At 39.9% G+C, this 18,760-nt stretch overlaps 1 protein-coding gene across 1 annotated transcript in view; it reads right to left on the bottom strand.

Moving 5' to 3' along the window:
- The window catches only part of RECQL3 (DEAD/DEAH box RNA helicase family protein), a 74,886-nt gene that overhangs the window by 9,452 nt on the left and 46,674 nt on the right, over positions 1 to 18,760 (bottom strand). Inside the window, exons 10-17 of the mRNA XM_087675836.1 lie at positions 7,238 to 7,390; positions 7,028 to 7,128; positions 6,425 to 6,574; positions 6,198 to 6,290; positions 5,764 to 5,829; positions 5,559 to 5,689; positions 5,158 to 5,252; positions 3,581 to 3,711 (exon numbers count right to left, since the gene is read on the bottom strand). Coding sequence (XP_087531962.1) covers positions 3,581 to 3,711; positions 5,158 to 5,252; positions 5,559 to 5,689; positions 5,764 to 5,829; positions 6,198 to 6,290; positions 6,425 to 6,574; positions 7,028 to 7,128; positions 7,238 to 7,390 — 920 coding nt within the window. The remainder of the gene's footprint in view (positions 1 to 3,580; positions 3,712 to 5,157; positions 5,253 to 5,558; positions 5,690 to 5,763; positions 5,830 to 6,197; positions 6,291 to 6,424; positions 6,575 to 7,027; positions 7,129 to 7,237; positions 7,391 to 18,760) is intronic.

The raw sequence follows: 18,760 nt of genomic DNA, 5'->3' as shown, positions 1-18,760 counted from the left end.
CAGCACAGAGGATCAGGTAGCTGACATATTCACGAAGGCATTGGGTGCAGAGAAGCTGCGCAAGTTCAGAGACCTGCTTGGTGTGCAGGAATTGGGATTGAGCTCGAGAGGGAGTATTGAGATATCGAGCTCCACTCGTGATACGCCAGGGTGACCGTTGTGCATTTATGTCACCGACTTGTCAGTTGCAGATGCGGTTGGTATACCGCCCATGAATAATAGCTACATGATAGCTATCCTTATCTATTCTAGTTCATGGCTCAGTTAGTATGCCACCTTAGTTAGTTGAGTTTGGTTTGAGACCCATATAGAGGGTTCTTCTATTTCTTTGTACTTGAGTTCTTTTGGCTTACACAACTAAGAAGAGAAAAACTGTTTTCAGCCTCCACCCTTGTGTGTATTCCCCCATTGTGCAAGCAAGAAAGCTACAAGTGAGACTCCTTCCTTCTCTCCCACAATCTTGACAGTAACCGCCTATATTCAGCTAGCTTGACTTTCAAATCATTCCCTTTCTTAATAGAGAACTCTTGAAGCTCAAAGTCGAGATTGATGCACCGAGTATGATCACGAGTCGCATAGCGGTCAAGAAGGTGACTCCAACGCTCTGATGTGAGCGGGAAGTGCTGCAACTGAGAGTGAAACTCAGGAAGCAATCCTTGCATCAGCTCAACATTGGCTGTGGCATTACGGACTCTCCATTGACGGATGCAATTAGGGTGAGCTAGTATAGGATCCGACATAGGCTCTAGACCAATGACGAGGTCCCAAAGGCCTTGAGACTCAAGCACTTGTTGTATGAAATTAGACCAAGTGGTGAAATTTGACCCATTAAAACGTATCTTATCCGTGAAGGCATTCTTGGTTGTTGCAATAGGAGTGGTAGTGCTCGGAGATGGATAGTGTGAAAATGCCACCGATTCGCTCGAGGATCTTTCTTTTCATTAACTTATGTAAATCATCTCCAACGATACGTATGTTGTGAAAGGGAGGAGCCAAAATGCTGCAACCAACTGAGCAAAAACCTTTCACTTTCCTCGGTCACCTTTATCGCTTGACACTACCATGGATAGAAAAAAAATGATGAATTCCTTCATGATTAAGGAAGTACAAAGAGTCTTGATTATGTAAAGTTCTTGCAGGAGTAGTGAGAGACGGAGCCATTGTTTATGTTAGCTTTTGTTTTGTCTTCCTAAATTGTAGGGGGTAACTCCAATTTACATGGCTATCTCAAGCCCATGAAAAACCTTGCCAAGAAGATAATGCCACGATATGTAAAAGATAGAAGAACAGTCGTTAAGTCTTCACTATCTCCACAAAGAATGCAGGTGTCAGATGTAGCAATTCTCCGCTTAAATATCCATGATATGAGTAGATAACTTTTAGCTTTCATGGACTACTAAATATTAATCCAATTTTGCTTTTGAAGAGTCATATCATTTGCACTGGTAACATCCGAATTACAATATTTTCCTGAAGTCCTCATGTGAACCGATTTTCCATGCATTGTGCCCTATCAAGAACATGCTTTGGAAAAGAACTTCGTGCCCAATCACTTATGCAATTTGCAATTTAGAATCCATGTTATGCAATGAATCAAGCGATGCTTCCACAAAAAAAATTATGAATGCATTGAAGAAATTGTGCCTAGCCTAACTACAGGTGCTTGTGCGTCATGCAAATGCAAACACAAAAGATACACACACAACGGAAAATAAATTCCTAATGACACTGACTAATGTTTTCAAATTCATAGTAGAAAACTCCGCCTTCAGATTTGCAGTGGTGGACGTGCAACATCACAACACCACGAAGATCATTTTGCATTGACTGTCAGAGTATTACGCCCAAGGCCATAAGACGTATCCAATCTGCACTAAGTCATTGCAAGAAAGCGGATCATCAAGCACCACGATCTCTTGGAGACTGTTGCAATGCATTGCGTAGGTTTCCCCCCCCCACCTATTTCCAAGTCCAATGGACTCCATGGCCACGGCCTATGATTCTACACTCCACTCCATCGAGAGACTATGATTGTTGGATACTGTCTTCTCGTCAATCCGCTCCTTCGAGAGACAATGGTTGCTCAACTCCTTCCTCTCCTTAGGCTCCACAGTCCCCTCCATTGAGAGACAATGGATGTTGCCCATCTATGGCTCTATAGGAGCTACCTATTCCCTTACCTCCCTTGTCTTACTCCGTGGACATCAACTCCAATGCGGGCATTGAGGAGATTCTGTGTGAAACCTCTCCCTCCACTCCCTCTTCTACTTAGGTTCAAGAGGCCACCTTTGGAAGACGTGCAAATACCTTCCAACAAGAGTAATGGAGCTTGTGGCTTCTCTCCCAAGGTTAAGTCTATCAACTCATCCTGTCTACTGTTATTCACTACAAGTTACTTTACAATTGGAACACTAGGCTCCCCTAGTTGATCTTCTCTCTCGCACTTCTTTTTTTCGCTCCTTTTTAGGCCTAAGAGGGGGTGTTGAGAAACCAAATCATCAATACATTTGCCCTACTTTATTCCTATTCTAGTTTCCATTTATAGCCCCAAATAGCTTTATTTGGATCATTATTTAGTGTCAAGGCACCACCCAAGAGAGTCGAGGTGCCACTTGAGAGACTTCTTGGTTGCACTCGAGAGAATTGGGGCACTACTCAAGTCTGTGCCTATAAATATGGCACTAACTTGTTACTTCCCTCATTCTTCATTCCACACATCCCACACATTCATTCTTTTCGACACTCTGTCCCTCTCATCCATATTCTTCTCTCCTTTCTCCATCCTCTCCACTACTGTTCACACCCCATAAGGAAGACATTATGGTTCATGGCTTTTGCATCCATCTCCATCTAGCATTTTGCAGCCCACATCATCTAGCATCAGCCCTCCTCACCTACCATCATCATGAGGCTTCATGATCGAGTATCATTGTGCATCAATTAATTCTTTCATTCTCATTCATTTTCTATTAAATTAATCACACAATCACTCTACGCTTAGGGCAACAATGGTATTAGAGCTAGGTTACCTTCATCGCCCTTGCCATCGCTTGCGAATACCTTCCGTGCAGCCATTGCCATTGAGTGCCACACCTCGCCCAGCTACTGCAATTGAGCCAGCTTTCATCACGTCAATTTTCTAGCCTCGACTAGTTGCCATCGATGGTTGCATGTCATTGTGCTACCATTGTCGCTGCCAATTGGTCTTGCCTTCAACACACTAGCAGCTAGTCCTTATCTCAAGGTCCATTGCCACCAGTAGTTCACCTACCTATCAAAACGATTTGCTAACCTGCACACAGGACTTGCCTTGTCTTAGCCCTGTCTACAGGCCCTTCTACACCACGTCAGACTGTTGAGACATGTCGACCATCACGCCCTCAATTTTCTGTCATCCTTAAGCATTCAGTCTTAGTTTCATTTGAAGACATGACATCAAAGTGAGCCATTTCTCAAGTCTTTTCGCATTTATATCTTCAGCTAGCTTCAAAATTTCAAAATGCATGATTGGTTGTAGACTGCATGTGTTGAGAAAGACAAGATTAGCATGAAGTTGCAAAAGATGTGAAAAAGCTCTTACTTCAGAGTTTTTTTCTTGCCTCAAATTGTACTCTCTTTCAGCTCGCAAAAGACTGTCAAACTTTGAGTCCAGTTTCTTATTGGAGTACCTATGCTCCCTTGTCACTGCCTCTGCAATGTCAGTAGCCTCATCTGCAAAAATATCAACAGATTAGAAAATGTGTACAATTGTGTCTATATCTTCACCCTCTTTTCAGTATGAAAGGAAAATCCAGGCCCTAAGAGTAAATGCAAGTGAATGTACACAAGAATATCAAAAAAAGAGTACCGACCAGAATGCACTCGAACATGTATACAAAACCCAAAATCTGAGATTTCATGCTCAAGACATTTTATGTGTCCAAGCACACACTACAGCCAAGGGTCCATACTCTAATCCATCACAAGCTCCTAAATGATGTTTGGCCATGGATATGCCTAACAAAGTTGCCCAAACTGATAACACAAGCTGCCAACAATCCCAACCTCAAGATACAATATGGTGATCACATGAATACCAGAGCCCCATGTTTTGGGTCTCAAGGGATTTTTGTAGACAATTGCATAATTGCTCTAGTGAATGCGAAAGACAGTTCTAGGTGCTTCTTGGTATGGAACCAGTCACCAAATGTAGCAGGAGCTGATATTGATGTTGAAGTTGTTGATTCCGGTGAACCATGCACCACCAGTACCTGTGCAGAACCAGCCGAATATCACTTAAGTCGTATGAGATGTCTTCAACAATGTATTCCTACCATCTTCAAGGTAGGTGGATAGATCATAGGATACATGACTGTCATCATGTTGCAAAAAATCAAAATATTAGAAGATAATGTGACACTTTTGGTAATATGCATGATTTATCTAGACACCTCGTGGTTGGCTAAGTTTCATGGGTGATAGATACTCAATGTCCTATGAACAAAAAAAGGACATGTTGACAGAGACAACATTACAAAAATACCGAATTCTATTGTTGACTTTGGATCATGCAAAGTCCCATTGAAAAACATTGGAAGTCTTTCTCAACTTATGGGGCTTACAAAATAAACAACTCGTTTAAAAATAAATATAATGGTTATTTCTTCCATCAAATGACTAGTGCTCAGGACACTTGAATGCCCCAGAATACTTAGCTGTCAAAGTACAAAACTAGTGTTGCAGGTTGCTCTTCAACAAAAGATAGATAGTCTGACAATAAAGGCAATTCGAAAATGAATCACCATGGCTTTACACATGTTCTTTTATCTTGACAACATCCCACATTTTTTAGTAACCAACTTCCAATCAGTTGAGGGGAAAGGAATCAAGAGAATGTCAAGAGTGTAGAGAATAATCATTGAGTGTGTAAAAAAAAGAGAACAAATTTGGATGCATAATTGCATGTGATGACTGGTCAGATAATATTAAATGGGCAAAGACTTATTGTAGCTATTATGGCATCTTCTATATCCATAGCACAGAATTTCACCACTCACAAATGATATCCAACTTCCACTAGTCTTCTACAGACATTTCTCCTTCCATTGTATACAAAGAACTGCCAAGATTTGTAGCAAGAAAACCCAAAGCAACCATGCACAAAGCAGCAGTGCTTACCATCAGAATTGCATATATCATCCTCCGGATCATTCCCATCTTCATCTGAGTAGTTCCAGAATTCACTTTGAAACTCCCTGCATACTTTTTCACTACTGCAGCACCAAAAGAGCACATATTCTTGGTCAGATATCAAGGTATGGCTTGTAAAAACAGCTACAATAGAAATAGTATTTTACATGAGCTCTCTCTTATGATCTCCTTATACCTGAGGCTCTATCTAAGACACATAAGTTGTGAAAGCAACTTGCCTTGAAGCTGGAAGTTCAAGACCCTTTCAAAATGAAGATATAATGAAAGAGAATACAAAAAGGTTGTGTGCCTTTAAACAGATGAAGTTTCATCATTAAAGTCAACAGCAGCTTAATTCCCTTTACTGGAAATGAAGTAATAACACAGACCTTCTTATGAACACATTAGCCTTATAGGAGCATCGCATGCTTGCAGTTTCTGAAAGTTGTTGAAGCGCATCAGCAACATGAGCTGGATGCCTACAACTGTCACAAGTTTGACCACATAATGTTGCAGGCACCTACATATGTCCACTAATATGTCAGCACAAGACAAAGGTTTCTTCAGGAAACAAGAGATGGTGGATGAGAAGACCTGTTCTCCAAAGTGGCCAAGAAGTTTCTGCCGTCTACACCCTGGCAGGTCACAGTATGCAACCATCTGTAGAGGAGGAAATACCCCGGAATATTATAAGTTCTGAACACTCAAAACCAAAGGAAGAAGAAAAGTCCATACAACCTTATTAACATGACTACCACTCCACAATTTATGATAACCAAATAGGTATCATCAAACAGCCCTAAATTTCTAATCAATAGCAAAGAGAGTTCTGGTCACTTGCTTAAGACCAGTGACTAAAACTTATGGCAGTCATAATTTTTATTCTTGTGATAGAATACATTCTAACTGGACTTCTGATAAGGGACCTATATTTTGCATTTACAGATAGTGATGTACAGAATTGTAAAGCTTGGAGTATTTCAGAAATTGGATAGAAGCTGAAGAGAGATGAGGGAAGATCAGTGGACCTCTTCAAAATCCTTAAGGCCTTTTTTCAAGATATGATCATCCACTCCAGATTGTTTTCGTTTCTTTTTGGGAGAGTTCCGCAGAACAAATTCCTAGCATGGTAAAATGCTCCAAACTGTTACGCTCTAGAGATTTGCAGAAAAGAAAGCCACTCATTCTCTTATATGAAGCCAATGAAGTCAAATCTAGTTCAATAAGTTACAGAGTAGTTTTACATATGTTCTACCATGCTTCGACGGTCGTCAAGTCCATAGTAAAGTATACTTTTTGAGTGCTTATTATCACGTCCTGCTCTGCCAGATTCCTGATAAAAACTTTCAATAGATTTGGGGATGTTGTAGTGACAGACAAGGCGCACATCTCTTCTATCGATACCCTAAGTCATACAAAGAGAAACCAGATGTTGGGAAAGGATCGATAAATGATTGAGCTGCAATGGTATGCAGAACAACTTCAACAAGACACATCTCCTTACCATCCTGACAAAAGAGTTGGCATCCAGCTCCATAAGTACAGGCAAGTCAAAAGTGTAGGACAACAATACAAGAAAAACTCTATTTAGATAAGATATCAAGGACCTGTTGATGTAGAAAAATTGCACACGCAAAATAAGCTGATAAACGTTCTACACTTTGTGTCATGTTTTCAGTTTTGAAATGAGATTTTTTAGTCTTATTCTTCTTTAATCAAGCAGATCTGTTCTCATGCAAACTTGAGCAACTGTATGGCCTACAACTGCTGTGGCACGAAACTTGCAACAGATTCAATGCTTTTAAGAACTACAAGGATACTTCACCCATGCAAATGAGTAACATAAGATTTATAATACAGACCCAAAAGCAACAGTTCCAACAATGACAGGAACTTTGCCAGATGACCAATCATCCAATGCTTGACTTCGAACTTTGTCTGCTAGACCAGCATGATAAACTGAAAGTTTGCAACAAACAAACTCCAAAATTGTGTATCAAGTACCAAAAAAACAAGATAGTAGTAATAATAAAATTTACCAGTTCTCCACCAAAAAAAAAAAACTCACCACGAGAAGAGATGCCATCTGCCTGCAATTGAGCACCTATTTCATCACAAGTGTTGCGAGCATGGCAATAAACAATGGCACAAGATCTTGGATCCGATTTAAGCAGGTCTCGTAGATCTTCATAAGTATTCTTCAAGAGATCTTTGTATCGAACTGCCCATCATCAATCATCAAGCAACTAAGATCAAACTGTCCCTTTGAATAATTGCAAAGCTAGAGCAAGAAATATCTAGGTTGTAAGAGCACTCAGCAATTGCCTAGAAAGTCTGACCACACTTCCACCAACTAACTAGAGTTAGGTTTATTTTCTAATGTAGACCCTAGCATCACTACTTTAATATCCTAAGACACTAGGTGTACACACCATACATTGACACTTTAATATTAAAGTGTCCACACCATGCAAATTACATTGGGCACTACCCAGAATTGGCAAATTCTAACATTCCCCTGCAATGCCAATGTGATGAAGTACAAGATCAATCAAGTTCAAGGATTTTTGAAAAGCTTCAAACTTCTCTCATGGTAATGCTTTGGTGAAAATGTCAACAACATTTTTCGGTGTAGGAACATACATCAAGCTGATCTCTCCTACATAACACCTTTCTCTGACATAATGACCGTGGACCTCAATGTGTTTCATGTGAGCATGAAACACAAGATTTCGTGCTACTGAGAATAGCAATTAACTGTAAAAAAAAATGGATGTAGAACCCTCCAATGAGATCTATAGATCAGCCAACAATCTACACAGCCATATACATTCAACTATCGCTATGAAAGCTGTCCTCTACTCAACCTCACAAGACAAGGTAGCCACTATAGGTTATTTCTTGCTAAGCCATGAAATGCATGAATGGCCCAGAAAGAAATAATGTCCACTAGTAGACTGCCGAGTGTTTGAATCACCAGCCCAATCTGAATCGTTGTAAGCCTGTCGTTGTGAGTGCCCCCCACCCCCCCAAAATATAGTAATGCATATATCTGAGTACCTTGAAAATAGTGAAAAATCTACTTAATAGCTTGCCAATGCACTGTTCATAGGTTGTGCATAAACCTACTCACCAAGGATACTGCAAATTGTATGTCAGGGCATGTGTTCCAAAGATAAATAAGACAACCAAAAGCCTGGCTGTAAATTGCAACATCAAACATCTCACTACCATCATGCATGGCTGTAAATTGCAAACATCTCAACCAAAAGCCTGGCTGTAAATTGCAACATCAAACATCTCACTACCATCATGCATGGACAGCTTCAGTCCTAGCTTCATCGGAGTGCTCATAGGCTTACAATCTTGCATGTTGAACCTACATAAAAGCTTGTCCACATATTGTGACTATGACATGATGATACAATGCTAGTTTTAGGTGAATTGAATCTCCAAATAATTGTGTAAGCTGCCCATATCTAACATAGCAAAAGCATGTTTCAAATCAGCCTTAAAATCTACAATTTTATCCTCTCTAGGTTTGATGAGTAACATATCATCCACATAAAGAATGATAACCAACAAGTCCCCCCCTTCATTCTTAATGTAGAGTATGGGAGCAGTTTGACTATTTTTGAACCCAATGCTGGCCAAATAAGCATCAATTTTTGAATACCATGCACGAGGAACTTGTTTTAATCCATAAAGAGCCTTATGCAACTTACAAACCAAGTTCTCTTTTGCTTTTACCACAAACCCTGGAGGCTATGAGACATAGACATCCTCATGAAGATTACAATTCAAGAACGTTGTCTTTATATCCAACTGATGCACTTTCCAACCATACTGTGCAACCATAGCGAAAACACACCTCACTGTACTCATACGGGACATAGGAGCAAATGTCTCCTCATAATCGATGCCTTTCTTTTGGGCATAGCCTTTTGCTACCAAAAATGCCTTACACCTGTCAATGATGCCATCAACCTTGTGCTTGAGTTTAAAAATCCATTTGGTGCCAATAGCTTTCTTGCCAAGTGGCAACTCAACAAGATCCCAAGTACCATTAGTAGCAATAGAGTCTAACTCTTCTTGCATGGCCTGCAACCAATATGCATCTTGTTGGGCTTCATCAAAGGAAGTAGACTCATCATCATCCAACAATGAGTGTCACAACTCTATAGAAACAGAATTTGTATCCTTTTTCATTAATTTGTTTATATAATGATTTATTAAATTTGTTTCCTTTGCACTAATTAGATATAAAGAAAAGTGCATTGGAGCTGGCCACTGATGAGTGGTCACAGGTTATGGTGGACCCACGCGGTGGGTTAGAGAAAAGATAGTTCACACTTTCACATATATGGCCCGATTGGGCACCTATGACCAGAACTCACGTATATCAGGGTTAAACTCGCACACAGAAAGGATTGATGCCTTGAAGTGTGGGCTAGATCCGCCACAACAAACAGTTACAATCAACAAGATGGCATGATCATGAAATGCTTGTACAATGTGCATGTGTGGGCTGAAAGCTTGAAATGCACATTTCTTTACATAGGAAAGTCACATGAAGATTTTGATACCGTTTTTGCGATGTACACGGAAAAAGCTTTCATATGACACCCATATTGGGGGGTTCCTAAATTTTAGGAGGTCCCTAAATTTTAGGATCCTCGAATTAGCCTAAAAATGCTAGTCCTAAAAAATAGGGATGTCATTCTAAAAATAGTAAATTCTGTACTCTGACTGTGCTTACTAAATTTGGTTGTTTCTATTCTTGACAATATTCAGCCCAAAAAGGAAAGCCATAGAGAAGAGACAAGTGTCAAGACACTTGTCACACAAGTTTCCAAGAGTCCCACCACTTGTCACATCTTATGACATGTGGCTGGACACTTGTCTTGTGCTACTCCACTTTCCCATTTTATACTAACTCTTCCCTCTCCTATAAATAAGAGCTCGTTTTTCTTCATTCAGCATCATTTTTCTTTGTTGTAAACTCATGTACAGCACCCACAGATAGCCAGAAACTGGCCCCATCCATCCCCATTATCATCCCCTACTTCTCCATTATCAAATTCCTCCATATTCCCTCTTCTATCACTGCTGTTTTACAGGACAGCAAGCCTGTAAATTCATTACAGCACCCCCTTCTCGAGCTCTTTCTTCCATTTTAGCAACAAGAAGCAAGCCCTATCCATGTACTGCTGATCAATGATGGAGAAAGGCTGATTTTCCCTCTTTCTTCTCTCATATTGTAAAGAAATCAGTTCTTATTATTGCATAATAGATAATGCATGTGTGTTTGTACATCTTTGCATGATCTTGTGAGAGTGAGAATTACTTCTCCTCACTCTCAAGTTGATTGTAACTAAGCTCTTCCCTAAGGAACTTGGGTTGAGCAGAAATACATTCCTTCAGGGGGGAGGTTCGAGTTGCCCATCTTCAACCCTCAATCTTGTCTCCATTACTTTTACATTTTCATGGCTGTACTTTTATGAGTAATTTTCATTTTCAGCTTTAAGTGTTCATTCTCTTTTATATTAAATCTCGAAAACAAGTGAATATCATAATTGTTAAGCATATTACGTTGTTTGGGGCGTTTACAGTGATATCAGAGCTTTGGCTCGGTCCTCACCCTAACACTGGTAGTGCTTACAATTATAAGTTTGTTTGTTTTCAGTCCTTGCATTGAGTGCTTAAGCATATTTTTTCTTAGAGTCTCAATGGATCAGTCGAGTGCTATCCTTCAAGCCATTCAAAGTCTTAGAGAGGAGAATCAGCAAATTCGTGAGCAACTTCTCAAACTAGAAAAAGTTGAGAATCCCAAAGAATTCAAGAAAAGAAGCCTATCTCCTTTAAGGAGACAAAGCCATACCAATGAAAGAAGCCGATCAAGAAGTCCAACTACTTCTAAGAGGCAGTCCCATTCTACTTCAAGACAAAAAAAGAGATCACGTCGAAGCTCATCCTCTTCTTCAAAGTCATCTGGCACCTACTCTAATGGACCCTCTTCTAGTGACGAAGAGTCACATCCTTCTCGTGGAAGACCTCATCATCGTCAAAGGCGTCGACATTCTTCACCCTCATCTCCATCTTCATCCCCGTCAAGCACTTCATCATCTTCAACCTCAAGGTCTTGGCATGGACGAAGGCATAAGAAGAAGAAGAAGACTAAGTCACTATCTCAACTTGAAAAGAAGATCAAGTTCAGTATGTATGATGGTTCCCGAAATCCTAATCTTTTTCTGAAGTTTATTCGTCAATTTCAAATTTTGTATGGTCGTGACAAGTATAAAGAAAAAGAAAAGATTAAGTTTGCAGCTTTACATTTGACCGACTTAGCCCATACTTGGTGAATGGGATTGGAATATGATCATGCTGCCCCAAAATCATGGCGGTCCTTTATTCGCATGATACAAAGCCAATTTCTTTCTGTTCATTTCAAAAGAGATGTAAAAATGGAATGGGATCGGCTTTGGCAAAGGAAAAATGAGTCACTTGGTGACTATACTAAGAGATTTTGGGAGCTACTTTTGAAGGTCCAACATTTCAAGAATATCAACAGTTCGGAAAAGCTTAGGAAGTTTCATGGAGGTTTGCATTTTAAACTTCGTACTGCTCTTAATCATTATCATTATTCTAGTCTCAATGACCATGCTGAGACATGGAAAATGGAACACAATGGCAACAAATCATTCCAAAAGAATGATAAGAAGAGAGTAGCTAATGATGAGGAGTATTCAACCCCAAATGAAGGACAAAAACAGCGGCAAAAGCATCCATCAAATCAAAAGAAAATGAAGCCCTATGCACCTCCTAATGCTCCTCAATTTCGCTCCAATCTATACCCACAAGCAAAGCAACTTTCCGAAGAAGAAAAGCAACGCTTCATGAAAGAAGGAAAGTGCTTTAAATGTGGACAAACAGGCCACATAGCGAAGCAATGTCCAAACAAAGGACAAAGCAAGGTTTCTGACAACAAGCCTAAGTCGCCAGTGAAAATCAATGCTATTAGTGATGTAGTTGCAAACACAACCCACACTCCAAAGATGCGCAAATTATTAAAAGCTTGGGGACAGTTGCAAGGTAAGCAAGCATTATTCTTGATAGATCTTGGGATGAATGAAAATGTCATTTCCTTGCAATTAGCTAAAGAGCTTGGATTAAAGAATGAAGAGATGGACACTCCGGCAAAAGTTCGCAAAGCTTTAAATGCCGAAGAAGGTGACACAGTGAAGACTGTGACACCCTACATTGGCAAGCTCAAGTTTCAAATTCAAGGCTACAGTGACGAAGATACCTTCTGTATCGGAGACCTTGATGGTTGCGATGTGATTCTTGGCATGCCCTGAAATCATAGAGTAGATTCAACCATCTTCTCTCAGAAAAAGAAGGTAGAACTCACCAACAAAGGCAAGAAGTACGAGATCCAAGCTGGAGTTTCTGGAGACACCATACCTATGGTAAGCCATATACAAGTCTCTAGAGCAATTAAGGATTGTGTTCAATGTTGTTTGCTTTATGTCACTGATGTAAAAGATAATATGAATGCTGAAAACCAAGAGCGACTTCAGCTCTTGGAAAAGTATAAAGATTGTTTTTCGGAAGATCTTCCTTATCAGCTTCCCCCAGAAAGGCCAGAAGACCATCATATTCATATTGTTCCAGGCAATTCTCCTCCTAATATAGCACCATACCGTGTGAGCTGTCCTCAACAAGAAGAAATCAGAAAGCAAGTCGAAGACCTACTCAACTGTGGGCTAATTAGGCCAAGTAGCTCACCATTTTGTTCACTAGTTCTTCTTGTTCAAAAGAAAGATGGCACATTCAGGATGTGCATTGATTATCAAGCCCTCAACAAAATCATTGTGAAGAATTGGTTTCCTATTCCCAGAATTGACGACATTTTGGATCGTCTAGGAGGCTCAAAGGTTTTCAGCCGCATTGATCTAAAAAGTGGTTATCATCAAATTAGGGTAATACCACAAGATGTACACAAAACTGCTTTCCGCACTTCATACGGTCTTTATGAATTCTTAGTGGTTCCTTTCGGATTAACCAATGCACCAGTCACCTTTAATCGAATGATGGGGCGCATCTTTAGAGAGCATCGACAATATGTCGGTACTTTCTTTGATGATATTCTTGTCTTTAGCAAGAATGACGAGGAGCATCATTAACACTTGGAGATTGTTCTACAATTACTTCAACAAAATCAACTCTTGGTAAATGGTAAAAAGAGTGAATTTTTCATGCATAAAATAAATTACCTTGGGCATGTCATCTCTTCTGAAGGGATTCAGATGGATCTTGAAAAGATCAAGATAATCCAAGAATGGTCTCATCTTCATGATGTACATGAGGTGCGATCGTTTCTTGGCTTATGCTCTTATTACCGCCGCTTCATCAAGCATTTTGCACATATGGCTTTTCCACTTCATGACCTTACAAAGAAAAAGACATCTTTTCAATGGAAGGAAAAAGAGAAGGTAGCCTTCACAAGGCTGAAAACAGCTCTTACTTTTGGACTGGTTCTTATCATTCTAGATTTGGTAAAACCATTTGTGGTGGAAGCAGATGCTTGCGGTGATTGTATTGGTGCAGTGCTAAATCAAGAAGGCCATGCCGTAGCCTTTGAAAGCCACCATCTAAATGATGTGGAGAAAAGGTATACTCTTAGCAGTGGTTCATGCTTTGAAGATATGGAAACGCTATCTTTTAGGCAATGAATTCCTTATTAAAACTGATCATCAGAGCTTGAAGTATTTCAAGACTCAAAAGTATTTGGTAACTTTTGGCGTGCTTTATTTGAGAATTTGGGAACCACTTTAAAGTTCTCCTCAGCTTTTCGTCCTCAAACTGACGGCCAAACAGAGGTGATGAATCTCACTCTTTTGGATATGTTGAAAGCTTATGTTAGTAAACATAAGTCACAATGGGAGAAATATCTTCCATTACTGGAGTTTGCTTACAACAATATAGTGCACTCATCCACAGGGAAAGCTCCAAATGAAATAGTATAGGGTAAAGTGATTCCTCCTCCAATTATTCGTACTAAAGATAAGATTTTTGATGCTGATGAGTTTGCTTCAGATTTAAAAACAGCAATGGATCAAGTTCGAGCCACTATCAAAGTTGCCCAAGAGCGACAAAAGAAGCAAGCAGATAAATGAAGAAGACCTTTGGCTTTTGAAAAATGTCAATATGTCTTCCTAAAGTTTGATAAAAGCAGGCTCCGTCAAAATTCATCTTTTCCAAAGCTCTCCAATAGATACTTTGGACCCTTCAAAGTGATTAAGAAAATAAATGAAGTTTCTTATCAACTTGAGCTTCCTGCTCATTGGAAAATACACAATGCTTTTCATGTAAGTTTGCTAAAACCTTACATAGGACCAGAACCAAAGGAACCCATTACTGAAGATCCCCCACAAGTTGAAGAAACAGAGCAACTCTTGGAACCTGAACAGATTTTGTTTCACAAGGATCGAACCACGAGAAGCGGCCTTGTGACACGAAAATTGTTACTAAAATTCAAGAATCTATCCACAACAGATGCACAATGGGTAGATGAAAAATTCATGAAGGATTACCCACACATTCTTCAGCCATATCAAGAAGTTTTTCAGCTAAGGACAGCTGAATAAAAGCCAGAGGACTGTCACAACTCTATAGAAACAGAATTTGTATCCTTTTTCATTAATTTGTTTATATAATGATTTATTAAATTTGTTTCCTTTGCACTAATTAGATATAAAGAAAAGTGCATTGGAGCTGGCCACTGATGAGTGGTTACAGGTTATGGTAGACCCACACAGTGGGTTAGAGAAAAGATAATTCACACTTCCACCTATATGGCCCGATTGGGCGCCTGTGACCAGAACTCACGCATATCAGGGTTAGACTCGCACACAGAAAGGATTGATGCCTTGAAGTGTGGGCTAGATCCGCCACAACAAACAGTTACAATCAACAAGATGGCATGATCATGAAATGCTTGTACAATGTGCATGTGTGGGCTGAAAGCTTGAAATGCACATTTCTTTGCATAGGAAAGTCACATGAAGATTCTGATACCATTTTTGTGATGTACACGGAAAAAGCTTTCATATGACACCCATATTGGGGGGTCCCTAAATTTTAGGAGGTCCCTAAATTTTAGGAGCCTCGAATTAGCCTAAAAATGCTAGTCCTAAAAAATAGGGATGTCATTCTAAAAATAGTAAATTCTGTACTCTGACTGTGCTTACTAAATTTGGTTGTTTCTATTCTTGACAGTATTCAGCCCAAAAAGGAAAGCCATAGAGAAGAGACAAGTGTCAAGACACTTGTCACACAAGTTTCCAAGAGCCCCACCACTTGTCACAGCTCATGACATGTGGTTGGACACTTGTCTTGTGCTACTCCACTTTCCCCTTTTATACTAGCTCTTCCCTCTCCTATAAATAAGAGCTCGTTTTTCTTCATTCAGCATCATTTTTCTTTGCTGTAAACTCATGTACAGTACCCACACATAGCTAGAAACTGGCCCCATCCATCCCCATTATCATCCCTCACTTCTCCATTATCAAATTCCTCCATATTCCCTCTTCTATCACTGCTGTTTTACAGGACAGCAAGCCTGTAAATTCATTACAGCACTCCCTTCTCGAGCTCTTTCTTCCATTTTAGCAACAAGAAGCAAGCCCTATCCATGTACTGCTGATCAACGATGGAGAAAGGCTGATTTCCCCTCTTTCTTCTCTCATATTGTAAAGAAATCAGTTCTTATTATTGCATAATAGATAATGCATGTGCGTTTGTACATCTTTGCATGATCTTGTGAGAGTGAGAATTACTTCTCCTCACTCTCAAGTTGATTGTAACTAAGCTCTTCCCTAAGGGACTTGGGTTGAGCAGAAATACATTCCTTCGGGGGGGGGTGTGGGTGCGGGTTGCCCATCTTCAACCCTCAATCTTGTCTCCATTACTTTTACATTTTCATAGCTGTACTTTTGTGAGTAATTTTCATTTTCAGCTTTAAGTGTTCATTCTCTTTTGTATTAAATCTCGAAAACAAGCGAATATCATAATTGTTAAGCATACTACGTTGTTTGGGGCATTTACAATGAGCTTATAAACACATCCTCATCAAAAGGAGCCTCTACTTCGTAGTGTCAACCAAACGTGCCCCCTTTGCATTTTGTGTTACCTGTCTAGCAATCCTTTTAGTGTGTTGAGGTAAGGGATTATCAATATTACTCTCCTCGAGAGCCTATAACAACCATCTAGGGACTATTTTTGCTACGTTTACAGCAGCCCTTTCTTGCTCAATTGCATGTTCCTCTACTGAAAGCAAACCATGATCAATTAATTGCTAATCGAAGGCATGTGGAGCGGCAGTAGCTCGCTGTTCGGGCATTTACAGCAGCCGCATATCCAAACCAAGTGATAGAAGACCTTCAAAAACATCACCGAAATCATAAGTGGCTGGCATTTCAAATTGGTCATGCAAAAAGGCTGCATTTTCAGCAAAGATAACATCCCTGCTGATAAACACTTTGCGAGTGCTTGGATCATATAACCAATAGCTTTTGCTTTCCAAACTATAGCCAATAAAGATACATTTTAAGGCCTTATCATCGAGCTTTCCACGAAGCTCTTTTGGCACATGAGCGTAGACTATGCATCCAAACATACAAAAGTAGTCAACCTTCGGTTTCCTCTCATGCCATGCCTCACCTCAAAAAGAGTGTGTCTTAAATGTCTTTGTTAGAGCACAATTCAACACATGAGTAGCAGATTGAAGGCCCTTGAGCCAAAATTTATGTGGCAGCCCCTTACTTTTCAGGATACATCTAGTCATCTCCATGGCTGCCCGATTCTTTCTTTCACAGCAATGCCATTTTGTTGAGGTATCATTCTCACACTGGCTTGATGTGTGATACCATTCTCAAGTAAGATTGTCTCAAATGCGTGAGACATATATTCTCCCCCTCTATCTGTACGAAGTGTCTAGATGAAACCTATTTTAGCCTCTAACTTTGAAACCAAGTGTTTAAAGTGCATGAATACATCAGATTGTCTTAAGACCATACACCGATGTGTATTGAGACTAGTCATCTATGAGGGCAAGAAAATATAGATGACCCCCAAGAGCTCATGTCTGTATGGGAACACACATATTAGAGTGTATAAGCTGTAACTTACTAACAGCACGCACTCCACCATCCTTTTTAAAGGCAAAACGATACATTTTTCCCAAATACATCCTTCACATGCATGGGGAGGTGGGGTCTCAACAGGAGGCAAGGCATCCACCATCTAACAACGTTAAAGTGCTATCAAACTACGAAAACTCATGTGGCCATAACAGGCATGCCATAGCTTTGCATTCTATATGGCAAGTGTGAGGGTGCTAACTGCCAAAGCATCATGAGATCTCTCATATATATCCAATAAGAAAAGGCCCTTATACAAGGCACCTAACAACCAAAAAACATAATCAAGCTCTCTATCTCTAACAATACACTTGTCATCTTCAAAGATGACTTGACTTGATTATTGAATGTTGAAATTGACAAAAGATTTTTAGTAATCCCAAGCACAAACAATACATCCACAAGCATGAAGTCTGATCCATTTGCAACAATAGTAATCAACACTGAACCAATGCCACAGACATCATAGCTAGAGTTATTCGCATCTATAACTCCCTTCCCCATAGGGGCTGAATGCATAGATGTGAACAAACACTTTTCTGAAGTGATGCGTGTGGACACCTCACTATCAAAGTATCATGTATGTTGTGTTTCAGCAACATTAAATGCAGAATCAACCATAGAGGTGTCATAACTACATGTCAAAAATGTGTAGTCCTCAACGAACTTTGATGTAGCATCACCATCCAAAGACCGAGTGGATGATGTCTCCTGGTCAACCACACTGGAGTCTTTCTTCTTCCCCTTAGCCAATCTTTTTTTGCATTCTTCAATGTAATGGCCGGGACTCTTATAGTAGTGGTAGTTTCCTTGTTTCTTTGGTTTTTCTATGTCTTGGGCAGCCTTGCCAAATGGCTGTCCCACATCAGCCTTTGGCTGATTTTTGACTAGCGAGTTTGCTTTGCCTTTGCCTTTGTATTTAAAGAGCATGGCTGCATCACTTGATCAAATAACAATGTCCTTCTGAGTTTGTTACTCTTGCAACAAGAGACCAGTCAACTCTACGAATGTAAAGGGCTGTTGTGCCCCCTTAAAGACAAATTCAGCAAAGTGCGAAACCCAAGATAAGACTCTAGAAGTGAATTAAGAGTGATATTCACTACCTCTCCATCCATCAACACCTCATCAATATTCAGCAAGCTATTCCCATAGATCCTGTATGTGTGTGACGTGATTAGTCATGCTATCACCCTCATCCATATGTGCATTAGCCAATTCTCTATGCGATTTAAGAGATCCTGGATTCATTCCTTGCTGCAAACATACTTTCCAGTATCTCCCAAGCTACTTTTGATGTCTTACATGACCAAATGTGAGGTATTATTGCTCTTTTTACAAACAGAGCAATCAAGGCATGTGCATCCTTAGAGTCCCATTTCCTTTGTTCT

This window comes from Lygodium microphyllum, chromosome 4 (assembly GCF_053477565.2).
Source record: "Lygodium microphyllum isolate KBCC chromosome 4, Lygodium_microphyllum_v1.1.10, whole genome shotgun sequence".
NCBI lineage: Eukaryota > Viridiplantae > Streptophyta > Polypodiopsida > Schizaeales > Lygodiaceae > Lygodium > Lygodium microphyllum.
The sequence above is the reverse complement of the archived record's forward strand: the minus strand, read 5'-3'. Positions and strand labels throughout refer to the sequence as shown.